The sequence below is a fragment of the Pezoporus occidentalis genome, unplaced genomic scaffold, assembly GCF_034315485.1.
Source record: "Pezoporus occidentalis ecotype Australia unplaced genomic scaffold, CSIRO_AGI_Poc_V1 ctg67, whole genome shotgun sequence".
Lineage (NCBI taxonomy): Eukaryota > Metazoa > Chordata > Aves > Psittaciformes > Psittacidae > Pezoporus > Pezoporus occidentalis.
In genome coordinates this window covers 1,851,746-1,866,941 of record NW_026916019.1, presented here as the reverse complement: position 1 = coordinate 1,866,941, position 15,196 = coordinate 1,851,746, and the positions used below count along the sequence as shown (strand labels likewise).

The following is a 15,196-nucleotide window of genomic DNA, read 5'->3' as shown; positions in this document are numbered from 1 at the left end:
ACTGATGCTGGCCTTATTCTACAGTTTTAATAAGGATTAATTTTATTGTGCATTTATTGTATTTTAATTATATATGTAATATGTTATGCTATGCTATGGGCAGTCAGTGTAAAGAAAGGAAGACTTCTCTGTAAACACCATTTATTTTAGCATGTTATACTAGAAGTCCTCTTTGATCTAAGGGGAACAGGAACTTTTTGCCCATGGGCCATCCTTCTTCATTACCTCTTTTCTGCCTAAGATTATAATCCTGGCACAAAATACTTCTTATAGTGCCAGTCTTTCTTCATTACCAAATGCTTTCCAACTCAAACATGAAAATCAGCAGCAGTGCAAGGGGTACTGCTTCAGCAGAACCACACCAGGGATGAGTTTAAGGAATTATTGCAGCTTCAGAAAGCTACATCTTTTATTGAGAGGACTGCGACAGAGGAGGCTTGACCCAATTCAGTTGGACTGGCTGTTACTGTAACAGCTAGGTTTGCAATCAGCTAAAAGCATTCCTTCAAGCTCCATAGCCTGATATTCTGGAAACCAGCCCCCCATTTGGGGGAAGACCGCATCATCTCAGCTCATCACCTAGCTTTTCTTCCTCCTTCCCTGAATGTGCTTGGCTCTCAGTCCTGCCTACATGCTCCCAATTGCTACCCCATGCACAATTCATTATTCATTTAGAAGCACTCCATACACATGTACTAAATATACGTTTCCATAAAATGAACTGCTGAAAAGACTTGAGAAATAAGCTGATCAAGTAGAGGCTGGAGGAAGAAATTTCTCACTACAAATCAACAGCCGTGGTATGATACAGACTGACAGCACTCAGTGGGCTGATTTTTGAGGTGCTGAGGATGTGAAACAAGCAGGAAATTCAGGATTCAGACACAAAAAAATACATAAAGGTTAAGGCTCTAAATCTTACTGAGTTTGGGTAATTTAAAATAATGCTATTGTTGGTCACAGAAATGAAATGCTATAAAGTGAGTGGGCTTTCTCCTCCTTATGCATGCCAGTGTAAATCAGCAGCAACACCCCTGTAAAGTAATAAGGTCATATTTAAGGGAAAACATTGAAATAGGAGGGGAAAAAGCAAACAGCCAAGATGGTTTGTACTAAAATTCTGCAGGCAGTCCTATTCCTGGGCTGTAAAAATACACTACTTAACCCTGAATACTTTATCTCTGTTTCCTGGGATCATACTTCATTTATATTTCTCACAGAAACCACAGATGGTCCCTTACAGTACACTCAGATCTAGGAAACATCTCAAATTACTGTTCGTCTCTGTCACCAAATCTCCAGTGAATCATGGTGTTACCACATTTTTCTCCCACCACCTCACCAGAAGTCTGACAAGCCAGTATATTAAATCTTTGGGAAGCCTCTCTATAGCTCTCTGGTTTCTTCTCTGATTTTTTCACTTCAGAAGTGTCTAATATGCATCTTTATCTCATTGATCCTACAGAAAAGGGCTACAATTTCCAAAACATCAGAGCTCCCACAATGATTGCCCTAGGGACAGACCTTTCAGATTACCTTTGACATTGAGGCATAATAAAAGACAGAGGGACTGGTGAGCACAGAGTGAGATGGGTTGGAGGAAATGAAGGGACTTTTGCGACAAAATAAAAATCACAGTTCCAATGAAAAAAGTTCCAACCACCCCTTTGTTATAAGCTTATACATTGCCCTCAGTGCCATTCCTTCTTAACCTGAAATTGTGCATTTTCAGGTTTCCACTGTGTTTGTGAATTACTTCTTTGGAGGCACTATAAAAATAATTACACTCAAAATTACACTGTTCACAGAGGCCCATTCAAGGTCTGGCAGCCTCTGTTCAAAAGTAATGATGGATTGCATGGCAAGAGCTACAGAATTCAAGTTCTAAAAATGGCAGTCAGATTTGCCTTGTAATTGTGGTTCAGCTGGGCACCAGGGTGGTGCCTAGACAGCCAGCCAGGGAACTTCAGCCGTTCATTCTCTGGGTGCTGAAGGAACTCCCAGTCTAGTCAACTGCACATCTGGACCTCCCTGAGACAAGGAATGGAGCTGAAATCAGGGGAAGGGCTGTGCTCCCACTCCCCTGTGCAGCACAGCATTGCTGGAGGAGATTTCCAGGTAGAAAATTTTGACTGCCCTGAAGACTCCCTGAGGTAGCTCCTGCTCGGCCTGGGACAACCTATGTCTTAGTGTGTTATTTCAGATCCTGAGAAGGGAATCTCATCAGTCCCAAGGCTCCACAGATAGTTCCTGCTGCAAAACTGATGAACTTGTTCACAGATAAGACATTTGCAAATGGTCAGCAGAAACTGTTCATGCAGGAGTGGTCACACAGGACAGTCATTTATACATAGTTAATTAGCTAGAAAATGCTTTGTATGTAAAGGGCAATAGATCACATTATATCATGCACATGCTTGAGTGGTCACAGCAGTGCCTGGGCCAACTGGCTATAAGAACCGAGCAGAAAAAGGGTTTGGAGGAGTCTCAGCTGATCCAGCTGAAAATGCCACATCAATAACTCCTGAAATAGAAACTCTCATCATATGGACACTGACTAACAATCTTGTTTGAAATACTTTATTCCCTATGCAAGCATTACCCTATGCCAAGATCCTAATGAATTAGCTTTTTAAAAGATAAACTCTCTGCTTTGCTTCTAACTGACTGCAGTCAAGGAGGAACAGACAGAAACAAGCCACAGGAATATTTTAAGGATGAAAAATTAGTCTCTCAGTGACAGATCCCAGGAATGTTTGGTTTATCGAGAGGATTATAGTATGACTATATAGATGCCAGTCTCTAATTCCTACCTGCGGAACAAAACTTTAATAACAGGGTCTCCAAATCAATAGACAACTATAACAGATCCAGCATATGGAAGAAGAAGCTAGAGAAATCTGGATGAGAAAAACTGTGTAAATTTTTCATAGAGAGGAGGTTTTCAACCAATAGAAAACCAGTCATGGGATAGTGGTTCAATTTACCCCTCTAGCAACTTTAAAATTAGAACTTCATGTTTGTCTAGAAATTATGTGCTCAAATTTAAACAAGAAATACATTATAAAAGAAGTAGGGACATGTTATACCCTGTTTTATACAGGGCATCTGACTTAAAGGACATAACTCTATCTTTTCAGCACTTCAACTGTTAACCTATGGCATTAAGGTTTTGAGAAACTGAAATTCCATTTTAAACATAACTCAAAATAAATCCAAAATTTTAAGGAATAATGAAGTTGTTTCCAAGAAATGCAGCATTAGGCATTGTAAGTCAAAGTTGAGATGCACTGGCAAGGGGAGATGTATACTGCCTACCTTCACTAGTGCATTAATATATTAACTCAATGTTTAAGATGAAATTTTTAAGAGATAGAAACTACATAATCAAAATGATGTGCAATTATGTTTAAATTTTATAGTGGAGAAGAGTCGCACACTATTGATTAATGAATTGAGCCAATCATTAAGAAGTTTGACTGAAATTTTGCTTCTTGTTAAATCTATTTACTTTTATCTGACAGGTTTATTTTTACTGGATTTCTAGAGACCCATCAGCATTTGAGTGGTTTGCTGATCTTCTGTTCCATTTGGAATCAAAAATGGCTGAAAAAGGGAAAAATGATTTTCTAAGCTATCGTATATCTCTTACAGGCTGGGATGAAAGTCAGGTAATAATGAAACTCTTATGAGTCTGAGTTAATGTACCTTGCTTTTCCAGTATGGTAACATATGGAACAGGAACAGTTGAATAAATGATGGATGGAGCAGAGACCTGAAGGATTGTAAATATAAAGACACCAAGCTGTCTGTTTGCATCTTGCATTTAGGAAAACAGGAATGGAGAAATCAGGCCAGCCATCTTTCCAGTCCTATATCTTGTCTTGGGGAGCACTGATTACCAGATGTCTCACAGAAAAGTGCAGAGCCTTTCAGGAGCTTGTGAAGGGACACTTTGTCCACATCTCTAGAATGGTCTTTAAATAGATTCTGGCATTTTTGTTCTGAAATATGGAGGGTCATATAAAAAGTGTTAGTTTTATTTACTCTTTATTCTTTACTGTAATTTTGGTTGTCCACATATACAGACAGTGCATTTTTGAAACCTGCTATGCTCAGAATATTTTGCCAACAAACTCTATGGTCTAATTCATATTGTTTGAAAAGACATTTTCTCTGATTGACTTTAAATTTGTCATCTCATAATTTTATTGAATCATCCCAGCTCGAGGCACTTAGTCCTTAGACAGGGTGATTTTACTCAACTTCTTTAGTCTTTAGCTAGACCCAAATGAGTTACTTTCTCTTTTCTTTAAATGGATCACTTGGATCACACTTTGACCAGTTAGGCACCTGCCAGAAAAACTCTCACAGAAAAGTCTTTTCTTTACTGTTTTATTTCCTGCTGCCTCTGTTGAATGAAGGACTGTCTAGCATAGGTTAAAAAAATAGATTTTGTAGAGCTTTTTCCTTCCTGGCTCTGCTGACACAAAAAAAACCCCACATTGTTTCTTTCTGTTTTCCCTCGGGTTTCTGTCAAGTAATGAGGCATGTGCATAAAGGTGTATTCAGAAGAATCTACTCTCATTGTGAAGTATATGGCAGTTACAGAAACGACCACTCTGCATTAGCAATATCACAGGGTATTACCTAAAACCTGCTTTAAAGAAAACTATTGAGGAACTTAACAAAACACAAAGTTGCCCTTATCTCTCAACTGTCATCATCCCACTTCCCTCTTGGGCAAACATCAGGCCAGACATCAGGTAGGGAGACAACTATTCTTGCTGAAATGCCTGACTCTTCACTCATGTGCCCTACACTTTTCTGAAGTGCCTCCTTCTTCTCTTCAAACCCCATTTTCCAGTCTCCTGTCAGCACTGCCTCGTTATCCCATGCTGCTGGTTAGGTGACACAGGAGCATCCCTGAAGCTGTGCCGCCTCCCAAAGGCCCCTATCACCCTACCTCTAAAAGGTTGTGAAGGAAAAGGAATGTGTTTCAGTGGCCACCCCTCTTACTCTGACCAACTCTAAGGAAATATGCTGGGTAACAGGTTCACCTTCTTCAGGCATCCACAAAGCTCTTTCTTCTTATAAGTCTTACTGCATCTGTAGTAAATTCCAGTTCATCACTCCTCAAAATATGAGCTTCAGCACCAGTAATATTTGGATGATGCTTTATTTTACTTCACTTGTGCCTTAGCAAATAACAAAACCTACATTCTCTCCCTATCTCACCACATAGTCTTGACAAGTAGTCAGGTGTGGCTGAACTCAGTTAAGAGGGGTAATTTACACTTTCTAGTGCACTGTCCACTACTGGCAGGTGTTTATTCCTTGCATATAATATTTGTTCAATGCTTCGAGATCTTTGTAGATTCCATGTTGGCAACTGATGGGCAGTTATGGCACATGTTTGACTCTGCTTGAACAAGAACTTAGTTTCAACCTATTGCTCCTTACACTGCCCCTGACATTTCTAGGCAACTTTAATGCTGTGAGCAATAGCAAGGGCCAGCACCAAAATTTCTGGAGAAGTTCCACTTAATGTGGACAGAAATAGCCCATCTGCTCAGTGGCACAATTTCACTGTAAGTGATTAAAAAAATCCCACAGTTCCCCACCTCCCACTCCCCCAAGCACTTTCAGTTATTTCTTAGACTATTCCAAGTTATCCATGACATTGGGCTGAACTAACAAGAGCCTTTCAGAAGCATGACCTTTTGTGACAACTGTGCTTGACCAGAATAACTGAGCTGTTAAGCAACATGGAAGACTCATTAGCACAAGAAATATACAATATTCCATAATAAATTTCAGCAACCACTTCTGCAAGAGATTATAATGATGCCTAGTTCATGCTAGGGCCTGAACTAAATGCAAAGCCCATTTTTTAACTTAGCTTTGCTCTGGTAATTTCTTGACAGTGATAATAATGATGATAGTCTGTAGTGAAAACAAGCATATTACTCCTACACAGTCACAGCACAATTAGGAGAGATGGTGGTTTTGTTTTTAAATGCACCCAAGAAGTACTCAGATAGCACAGTAATGGGCATAGCATAGAGGATGAAAGACAGTAAATGATCATGAAGATCAGGATTTGTTTTCTTGGCACTGGGAGCTGTGCAGTTCACTTAGTTCAGTGCTTCACCTGAGATGATCCACCTTTTGCACCTGCCTCCACCTAAGGAAAAGAGTCAAAACATTCAGGGTTTTATCCCTGTTGAACTGGTACATCCGCCATCTCTTCCATCAGCAGCAAAATGCTCTGTACTTACTTAAAGTGCATGTGATAATATTTATTGTCAAACTCTACTACAGTACACTTTACTCCCTTTCCTAAACTCCAACTCAACCTTAAAATGGTGATGACTGTCACTTCAGGATCTGGAATGAAGAAAGTGTAGAGTGAGATATTTAAAGGCTGAGAGCTGCCTGTAAAAGTGACTGAGGCACTCAGGCCCAGGCTAATAAAGACAGGTGTTTAATCCCAGCTCATCTCAAAAATTCCATCTCAGGAAACTGAACTCCTTGGACACTTTTGGAAGTGCTTTTCACAGTTCTAGTAACTTGCATCTCTCACAGCTAAGCAGCAATATTGCTCTCTCTTCTTACCTGGAGTATATGTTGTTGACTCTAAAATTACTATCTTGTAAATTTGCCTTTAGGCTACTCACATAGCCCTACACTATGATGACAAGATGGATGTAATTACTGGATTGAGACAGAAGACCTACTATGGAAGGCCAAACTGGGACAATGAGTTCAAGCAATTAGCCAAAAACCATCCTAGGTAAGTAAGGCAGATTGGCTTCTAAGTTGGTTTAGGTAACTCTTCTCTCAGCATAAACAGTGGGAGAAGGGGAGGGAAAACCTTTCTAAATGACCCTTTTAAAATAATTTCATTTTTTCCTGTGTGGAAAGAAGATTTATGCTTAATGAAGCTTTTAATGAAGAAATCTCGGAAAGAGAATGCCAATAAAATCTAATTTTTGGACAAGAAAATCTAATATTTAGAAGTATTTCAATATCCTGGCCTTTGTCCAGATATAATTGAAACACACAATCCAATTACTGTTCTACACAAAGGACAAAGTAGCATTAATTTCCCTTGAAGATGGTTATTAAAGAGATAAACTGTGATTTTTTTTTTTCTTATGATGTCAAGGATATGTTTGTTCCCTAACATATTTGGCTGCTCTTGCAAGACTATGCTGTTCTGTTATTAGTTCATCTCTGCTGGCAAAGACAGTTCATTTGAACTTGGTGGATTCACTACTGGTCTGAGAAAAGCTTCTTTGTTCTTGGAAGCCTTTGAAGCAAGAATTTGAAATATTTTGTGTTCAGCAGTAGAAAATTCCAGAATCTTTGTGACTCTATGATTTCCAAACATTTACCTGCTTATACAAAATAAAGGCTTGCACTTGGGACACAGAGATACAAAAAGAAGAAAACTTTTTTTTTTTAAGATGAAAAAGACCCAAGAAGAAGCTGAAAAGGATAAGATCAAAGAGAATACAGTAAGCTACAAGAATACCATAAAACTGCAAAAATAACAGTAATAGAGAAACTACTTGATGGAGGTCAAAAAAATACAATCAGGAAATATGAAAGATTAAAAATAGAAAAAGGCCAAGAGCAGAAAATATGATTTTTGAAAGACCGTTTATGGGGATCCTACTGCATAAACACAGCTTTCAAAGTTATAGTTTAAATATTACTCTTTGTTGCTTTTGTTAAGTACAACTGAGAAAAACCTGTTTTTCTGATGCTCAAGGTGGGAGATGAGCATTAACTTTCTATACTGGATCTTGTGATACTTCCTCAGAAAGCCAGTGCTAAAATGACAGCAAAAATCTGCATTTGTTTCTGAACCTAAATGCCCTTGTTTATGGTTGAACCTTTTAAAGAAAATCCTGCATGACATATGGATTTCTCATGAGAAAATAAAATACCCTACCTTTTCATGTTCTGAGCTACAGAAGGTTCAAGAGGCAAAGAAACTTAAGAGTTTCTGACCTGTGATGGAACAATCAGCTTTTACAAGCTGACTAAATTTTGGATCCCCACACTTAGGTCCATGGAATTTCCTTTGGCTGCAACAGTATCTTTTAGTGGCTTAGCAGGAATATACCACTCCAGGTTAAACCTAGTGCATTCGAGCACCACAGTAACATTGGCACTACTTCTGGAGACTATGACTTGGGCGCCAAAATCTTTTCTAAAGCCCCTTCTTCACAGGAGCAAATTTTTTGAAACTCATGCTGTCACTTGTCATTTGCACTGTGTGTACATAGATTGAGCTTTCTCCAGCAACACAGCATGTGCATCTGTGTGTACATATATAAGTTTTAAAGCAATATGTGCTATGTACTTAGAAGCAAACCCTCTAAGGCATTTTGAAACAAGTAACCAGGTTTCCAGCCTGCTGTAACAGACTTGTGTGCTTAGGAACACAATTATTTGTTACACTGGTCATGTCCTTATTTTACCAGAACTACATATTTACAAATTTTATTATTAAATCAGACATCTAAAAATTGCCCATAGGCAGAACATTTTAAAACAAAAGGGGGAAAAAAAAAAGAAAAAAAAAAGAGGAAGAAAACTTAGAAGTAACTGAGAACTTTGGGTATATTTTTATAAAGAAAAAGTAAAAATTAGCTGGAGGAAATGTACTGAAATTTTTTCAGCACAAGTAGTGTGTTTGTTTCCCTGATTAAAAAAACTATGAAGATCAAACCCAAATAACTACCATTTAAACCAGATTGTGACCTCTAACATAGCAATCCAAATAAACAATGCAGTAAGACATAATAAACACTAATGTATTAAAATAATTATACTGTAATACTTTGTGATAGTATCACAAGTTTTTTCAAATGTATTTTTCAAAAGCCATTTCAAAAGATGCAAAGCCGGAGGCAGCCAAAAGGTACAGTTTATGCATTTACTCTCCTACTTTCATTTTTTCGTTGTTATTGCAATTACAGCAACAGTATTGGAGTATTCTTCTGTGGACCCGAGAATCTCTCTAACATCCTTCAAAAGACATGCAACTCATATTCATCAATTGATCCAAAAGGAGTTCATTTTCACTACAACAAAGAAAGTTTCTAGGCTGTATTTCTTAACTGTGTAATAGGTATTACCAAATCCTGTATTTTTATCTCACTTTCCCCTGTCCTCTACTCAATCTGCACCATTTAGGCCAGATATTAGGAACTGTAAATTGACATAGGTACATTAACTTCAGTAGAAAAATGCCATCTTAAGGCCACTAAAGATTTGGACTCCATCCTTAGCCTTTCCTTCAAAGAACTGAAGAGCTGATTCTTCTTTCTTACTTAATGATGCTGTGAATCCATCTACATCTGTGTGAAAACTACCACAAACCACTAACCTCTGAAGCAAAAGGCATGAGTAAAATGGACATTTAGAACTGTTCCTCACTGTTGTGTATGATCAAACTACTACCGCAGGCAATACTCACATTCCTGCTGTTTAAATCATGCCCAGGCATTCAAAGCTTTTTCCTTCCTGGTGTTCTGATTTTGCACTGTTTATAGCCTCCCACTGCACAAACATGCATATCCACATCCCCTTTTGTGCTGTAGCAATGCTGTTTATATGTGCACTGCCCAACAAATCCTTTTCCTTACCAAACCATGCACCATTTAAACCTGCCATTTCCACAGTGATGGTGGCTGTGCATGCCATAAGCTAATATGTTCTCAGAATTAGTACGCTTAAGGAGACTCCAGAAATTTTTGCACTCAGCAAATGGATGTCCTGAGACAGGCAACTGAAACTATGGAAGAAAGTTCCAGGAGCCTTTTAAATGTCACATGGCTTCATGGGCACTGAAGAATGGGCTTTAATAGATACAGAATCACAGATATATGACAGAGTGACTGAAGTGGGAAGGCACCCATAGAGATCATCTACCCTAAACCCCTTTCTCAAAGCTTATTCTTTGAACACAGGAGCATTCTTACAGTTGTCAGGACCTCATCCCATCGCCATGACCATTCAAAGATAATGAAGAATGGGCAGCTCCCTCAGAATTGTGGGTGAATCCCATCAGTTTCTATGGGCTTATTTAAAAGCTTCCTTGCCTGATCTTCCTTCACTAAGTCTGAATTGCTTCAGATTTTCCCACTTGTTTGAGAAGCCTGTGATCCCTGAAGGTCAGCCTTACCTGAGGTGAAAAAGTCACTCAGTACTTCTACCTTTGCCATGGCCCTTGGCATCCCCATCCTATTCAGAAGTGGACCAACATTTTCCTAGTCTTCCTTTTACTATTCATGCACACGTAACAGCCCTTCTAGCCCTCCACCTTTCAGCTTCAACTCCCAGTGGGCTTTGGCTTCCCTAACCCCGTCCCTCCACACTCAGTGTCTCTATATTCTTTCTGCATTACCTGTCCCTTCTTCCACCTCTTGTACACCTCCTCTGTGCTTGAGTTTTGTCAGGAGGCATTTGTTCATCCATGCAGGAGTCCTATCACCTTTGCGTGACTTACTCCACTCAAGAGGAATCATTTTTGAAGAGGCAATTCTTGAAAATCTTCCGGTTTTCCTAGACTCCTCTTTTCTCTAGGGCATCACAGGATCCTTCCAAGCATGGAAGTCAATCTCTGTCCTCTCCATGCCACATGTGTTAGTGTACGGGCACTTCAGATAGACATCCAGTCATATGGGTTTTCCAGAAGAGGTGTTACAGCTGTCCTGTAGGCCCTTGCTTGTTGTCTTCCACCTTGCACCCTCAAGTACTACTTGTACTTAGCTTTATGACTTTAGCACTATTAAGCACATGGAGCACAGGATAATTTTGGAATGAGGGAGAAGCAAAATATAAAATATGGGAATGTTGTAACATCCACATAAGCTAGAAAAAGGAGAATCATATTTCCCTATTCTCCAGCACAGAAAATTAAAGAAACTATATTTGAGTTGGACTGAGGTGTTAACTAGCATCCTATAATACATTTACTCAGCCACACAATAAAACCAGAAGGTAGAAAACATCCTGTGTATGTCAACACTCAAGTAAGACAAATGATAACATTATATATGTATACTTATACACATACACACAAAATGCCCACTAGAGGGGACATAACTGCACAGACAAAAGAAACAGAATAATAAAATTTATGTCCCAGAAGACTCCATATTATTTTATACCTCTTCTATTAGGGGATAGAGTATGTGTGAACAGAGATTGCTGTACAAGATACAGTTGTATTATTATTAAGTTTAGGGCAATGAATCTTTGTTTTAAAATTGTTGAAGTATTTTTAAATGCCTGCCTATGTGAAATGATTAATGCGGTGCATACTGTGTAGCAGTAGAGTAAGTGGAGAATTAGAGCCTCTGCCAGTTCACCTAGAGACATTTATCTTTTATTTTTTCCCCTGGTGCCCGTGCTGAGCCTCAGGGTAAGCTGACACATTTTTTAATATAAATTAAGTTTCTTTTTTTTATGTGTGTTGAAAATCTTGAAGGAAATAAGAAATGTGTGTAGGCACCAATACCAGCTGCCATTGCATCAAAGAAAGAGGTGACAATTTCCTGCAGATTCTGAACGATTGTTTTAATGGGGTTGGATCGGAGGTAACGAGCACAAAGATATTGTGCTGCCAGAAAAACAGGATCTGTTCTTCCCCTAGCCTCATGCAACAAGATGTAACATTTAGCTTCTGGCTCAACATGGCACCTCTTCACTGCTTTGATTTATTCCCACTTTTGCAAATCACTGTGGTATGCTACAGGAGATGCATTTAACGCCCTTGTTACAGTTCATTGAGTAGCACTGCTGTTGTCACCACCAGAGGAGAATTTCACTTGTGTCAGGACTGACTGACCTAGAATAAAGGAAAAATAATAACAATTTTAAAAAAATGAAGTGGGGAGGTTTGTTGGACTAGGAGAAAACTTCATTTTAGTTGAATGAAAATCCCTTTATTACAATTTAAATCAAAATGGGAACTTGGAAGATTTGGCTTCCTGCCTTGTTCAGAATAACACTGAGCACACAGCAGCTATGATAATGTGAGTGCATATGTAATGACTCTATTATTATGTTTATACATGGAAACATCATTCACTGTCAGGAAAAATGTAAGATATCTTCATGGATTTGTCCATTCAGCTTCTTCAGAGGGAAGCATTCAGCACTGTGTAAGAAAATATTATTAAATAAAATACAGTCATAACAGCACAGACTCACCACATCCTGTGACAGAAAACTAATCATAGACAAGGATTGTAAATATAGAGATTAATTACTTTGGCTCTTACAATAAAAAGAATAGCATTATAATGATTGAAGTTGTGTTATGATAATTTAAGCTTATTCACTAGTAAGTATAAATTGAAATACATGGGTTTATATGTTCTGGGTTCCTCCCCTCCCCCTCTCCTCATACATTTTGCATGTAGTAGAAGTTTGCTCATTAGTTTACACTGAAAGATTAAACAGAAACTGTCACCTATAATAGAAGGTCCATCATATGGTGCCTGTCCATATCATCACCATTATAAGGACTCTCTTGCGTCTTTCCTGCTTTTAAATATAATTAAATGGTTAAGACGAAATACTGTTGTCGTGGTTTAAGCCCAGCTGTAAATCAGAACCACGCAGCCACTCTCTCACTCCCCAACCTTCCTTTCCCCTGCTCCCGGAGGGATGGGGAGGAGAATCGAAAGAATGTAACTCCCATGGATTGAGATAAGAACAGTCCAGTAACTAAGGTATAACAGAAACCACTGATGCTACCACCAATAATGATAAAGGAAAAAACAATAACAGGCGAAGAGAACACAACTGCTCACCACCTGCTGACCGATACCCAGCCCGACCGGAGCAGTGATCTAGCCCTTCCGGGTAACTGCCCCCAGTTTATATACTGGGCATGACATGCTGTGGCATGGAATACCCCTTTGGCTAGTTTGGGTCAGGTGTCCTGTCTCTGCTTCCTTCCGGCTTCCCCTCCTCCCTGGCAGAGCATGAGACTCACAAAGTCCTTGGTCAGAGTAAACGTTACTAAGCAGCAAATAAAAACATTGGTGTTATCAGCACTGTTCCAAGGCTGAAAGTCAAAAACACAGCACTGCACCAGCTACTAAGAAGGAGAAAAATGGCTGCTACTGCTAAACCCAGGACAACTGTTATTGGCAAAAAAGTGACAATTTTTTCATAGGTTTGAGTTCTCCTGATTTGTAGGAGATTTTATAAGAACTGCTTTAAAGACAGGTCACATGCCCTGGAAAAATAATAAACTAAATAACATGGTAGGTTTATAATCAAAACTGGCCAACAATTTCAGTGTGGGCTTTTTTGGTTTTTTTTTTTTTTTTTTTTTTGGGGGGGGGGGGGCGGGGGGGTGTTGGTTTGTTGGTTGTTTTGTGTTTTTTTTTCTTTTTGAGGGAAATTAACCCGGATTTCCTCAGAAACAGAAAAAAAAGAAAAATGCGAGTGCTTCCACCCAGCTTGCCCTCTGAATACTAAAAGCTTAAATGAAACATGCACAGTCAGTCAACTAATAAGGAAAGCAAACCCATATACAGCAGAGGCAAATTGTCCTCAGGTCATCAGCTCTTCTCCTGACACTTCTTAGACCATCAAATACCACGTGTGAAGTCATCTTGGTGGCCACATGTAAGGTGGAGGGCACTCTACTAATGACTGGCTGGCCTGAACCTTCCTAGTGCTGGAAACTGGCTGAGCTGAGGCTTTCTCACCAAAGTCAGGTTATCTATTCTGCAGCGGCAACTCTAACTCCTCCAAGTACTTAATTGTGCATCTCTGTGGAATAAATTTGGGCATCAAATTTAGCCACAAAAAGAATAATTTTCCAAGAACATCTACTTACATGTCACTGATCATGTTCAGTGACAGTGGACTGATGATCTGCATTTTAAAACTCTAACTAGTTAAGACTATCTAACAGGAGTCTTCTTGACCTTCAACACCTTATGGTGAAAAAATCTCAATTACACAATGGTCTTAATATATGTGAAAAAATGTGTTAGTTGACATGGAAACATGCTTTTTCCCCTTTCAAAAGCAGGAAAGGACAAAAAGGCTTAAACACTTTAAAAGATATGTTAATATCCTTCCAGAATATATAGAAACAAACAAAAGTTGTATAGTATAGTCAGCCACTCAAGCCAGCATATTTCGAAGGCTATCTGCTTCAAGTATTTGCAACTATTATTACTAAACAGTAATGACTTCTAACATGGTAAGACATTTGTATTCACTGAGGATAAAAGCCCAGAGCCTGCCAGTACTTACACATGTGTTTTACTAACTTCAAACAATCTTTTTACTGTCCTAGAGGACTAAATATGGTTTCCTTTGAAGCTCATGCACAGAAGACTGATGTCAGGCTCAAGGTTGGGTCCTGAAGGCTGATCTGTATTATTCAGCTGTTAAACTACTGGACTGTCTTGATTCTTGTCTGAAGACCATTTCTCTGGTACAGTAATTCTGAATATGAAAGACAATTTACAGTCATGCTTGTCTTAAGGCACACAAATAAGACTGCACTTACTTCAATAAAAGTCTGTTTTTCAGGGGTCTTACAGCTTCTATTAAGCAAAAAACTGTGGGTTTGAGGAAAGTTTTTCTCTTGTTTTGGTCAAATGACAAACACACAGATCTGAACATTTTATTATGTGAATATAGGAAATCAGCAGGAAAGACGGCAGACACAAGCCCGTTCTTTTGAGACAGAAGTCCTGGTGTCCAGCCTACTGCTGATCATTCCCCAGCATTGCTGCCTTGAACATTGAATATCTTGGCCTACTCAAAGGCCTGTGCCCTTGCTTGAGAGAGTGATTCTCTGCACAACAGCAGATCTTTCCTTTTGCTACTGTCAAAGGCTGCAAAACCACTCACTGATGTCGAAAAAACCTGAATAAAGTGGGACTTTGTCAGCAACAATAAGGAAACATGCACAAATGCAATTTAGCACACAGTAGCTATGGCATGACCGCACACAGGAAATCTGTAGAAATCTATCTGGTTTAGGTCTCATAGAAGCTGATGTCCACAACTCCCTCTTATGGTAACAAGCACAATGTATTTATTCTCATGTTTCCAGGAATTGATCAAGGTTAAAAAAATTAAAGACAAACTTTGAATTTAAAAGGTCACAGGCATACAATCAACCTGCAACACA

At 38.9% G+C, this 15,196-nt stretch overlaps 1 protein-coding gene across 1 annotated transcript in view; it reads left to right on the top strand.

Moving 5' to 3' along the window:
• Positions 1-9,392, top strand: part of NOX3 (NADPH oxidase 3) — a 169,886-nt gene extending 160,494 nt beyond the window's left edge. The window contains 3 exon segments of the mRNA XM_062640781.1: positions 3,525-3,671; positions 6,672-6,796; positions 8,997-9,392. Of these exon segments, the coding sequence (XP_062496765.1) occupies positions 3,525-3,671; positions 6,672-6,796; positions 8,997-9,123 (399 nt within the window). The 3' untranslated portion in view covers positions 9,124-9,392.
• The last annotated feature ends 5,804 nt before the right edge of the window (positions 9,393-15,196 follow it).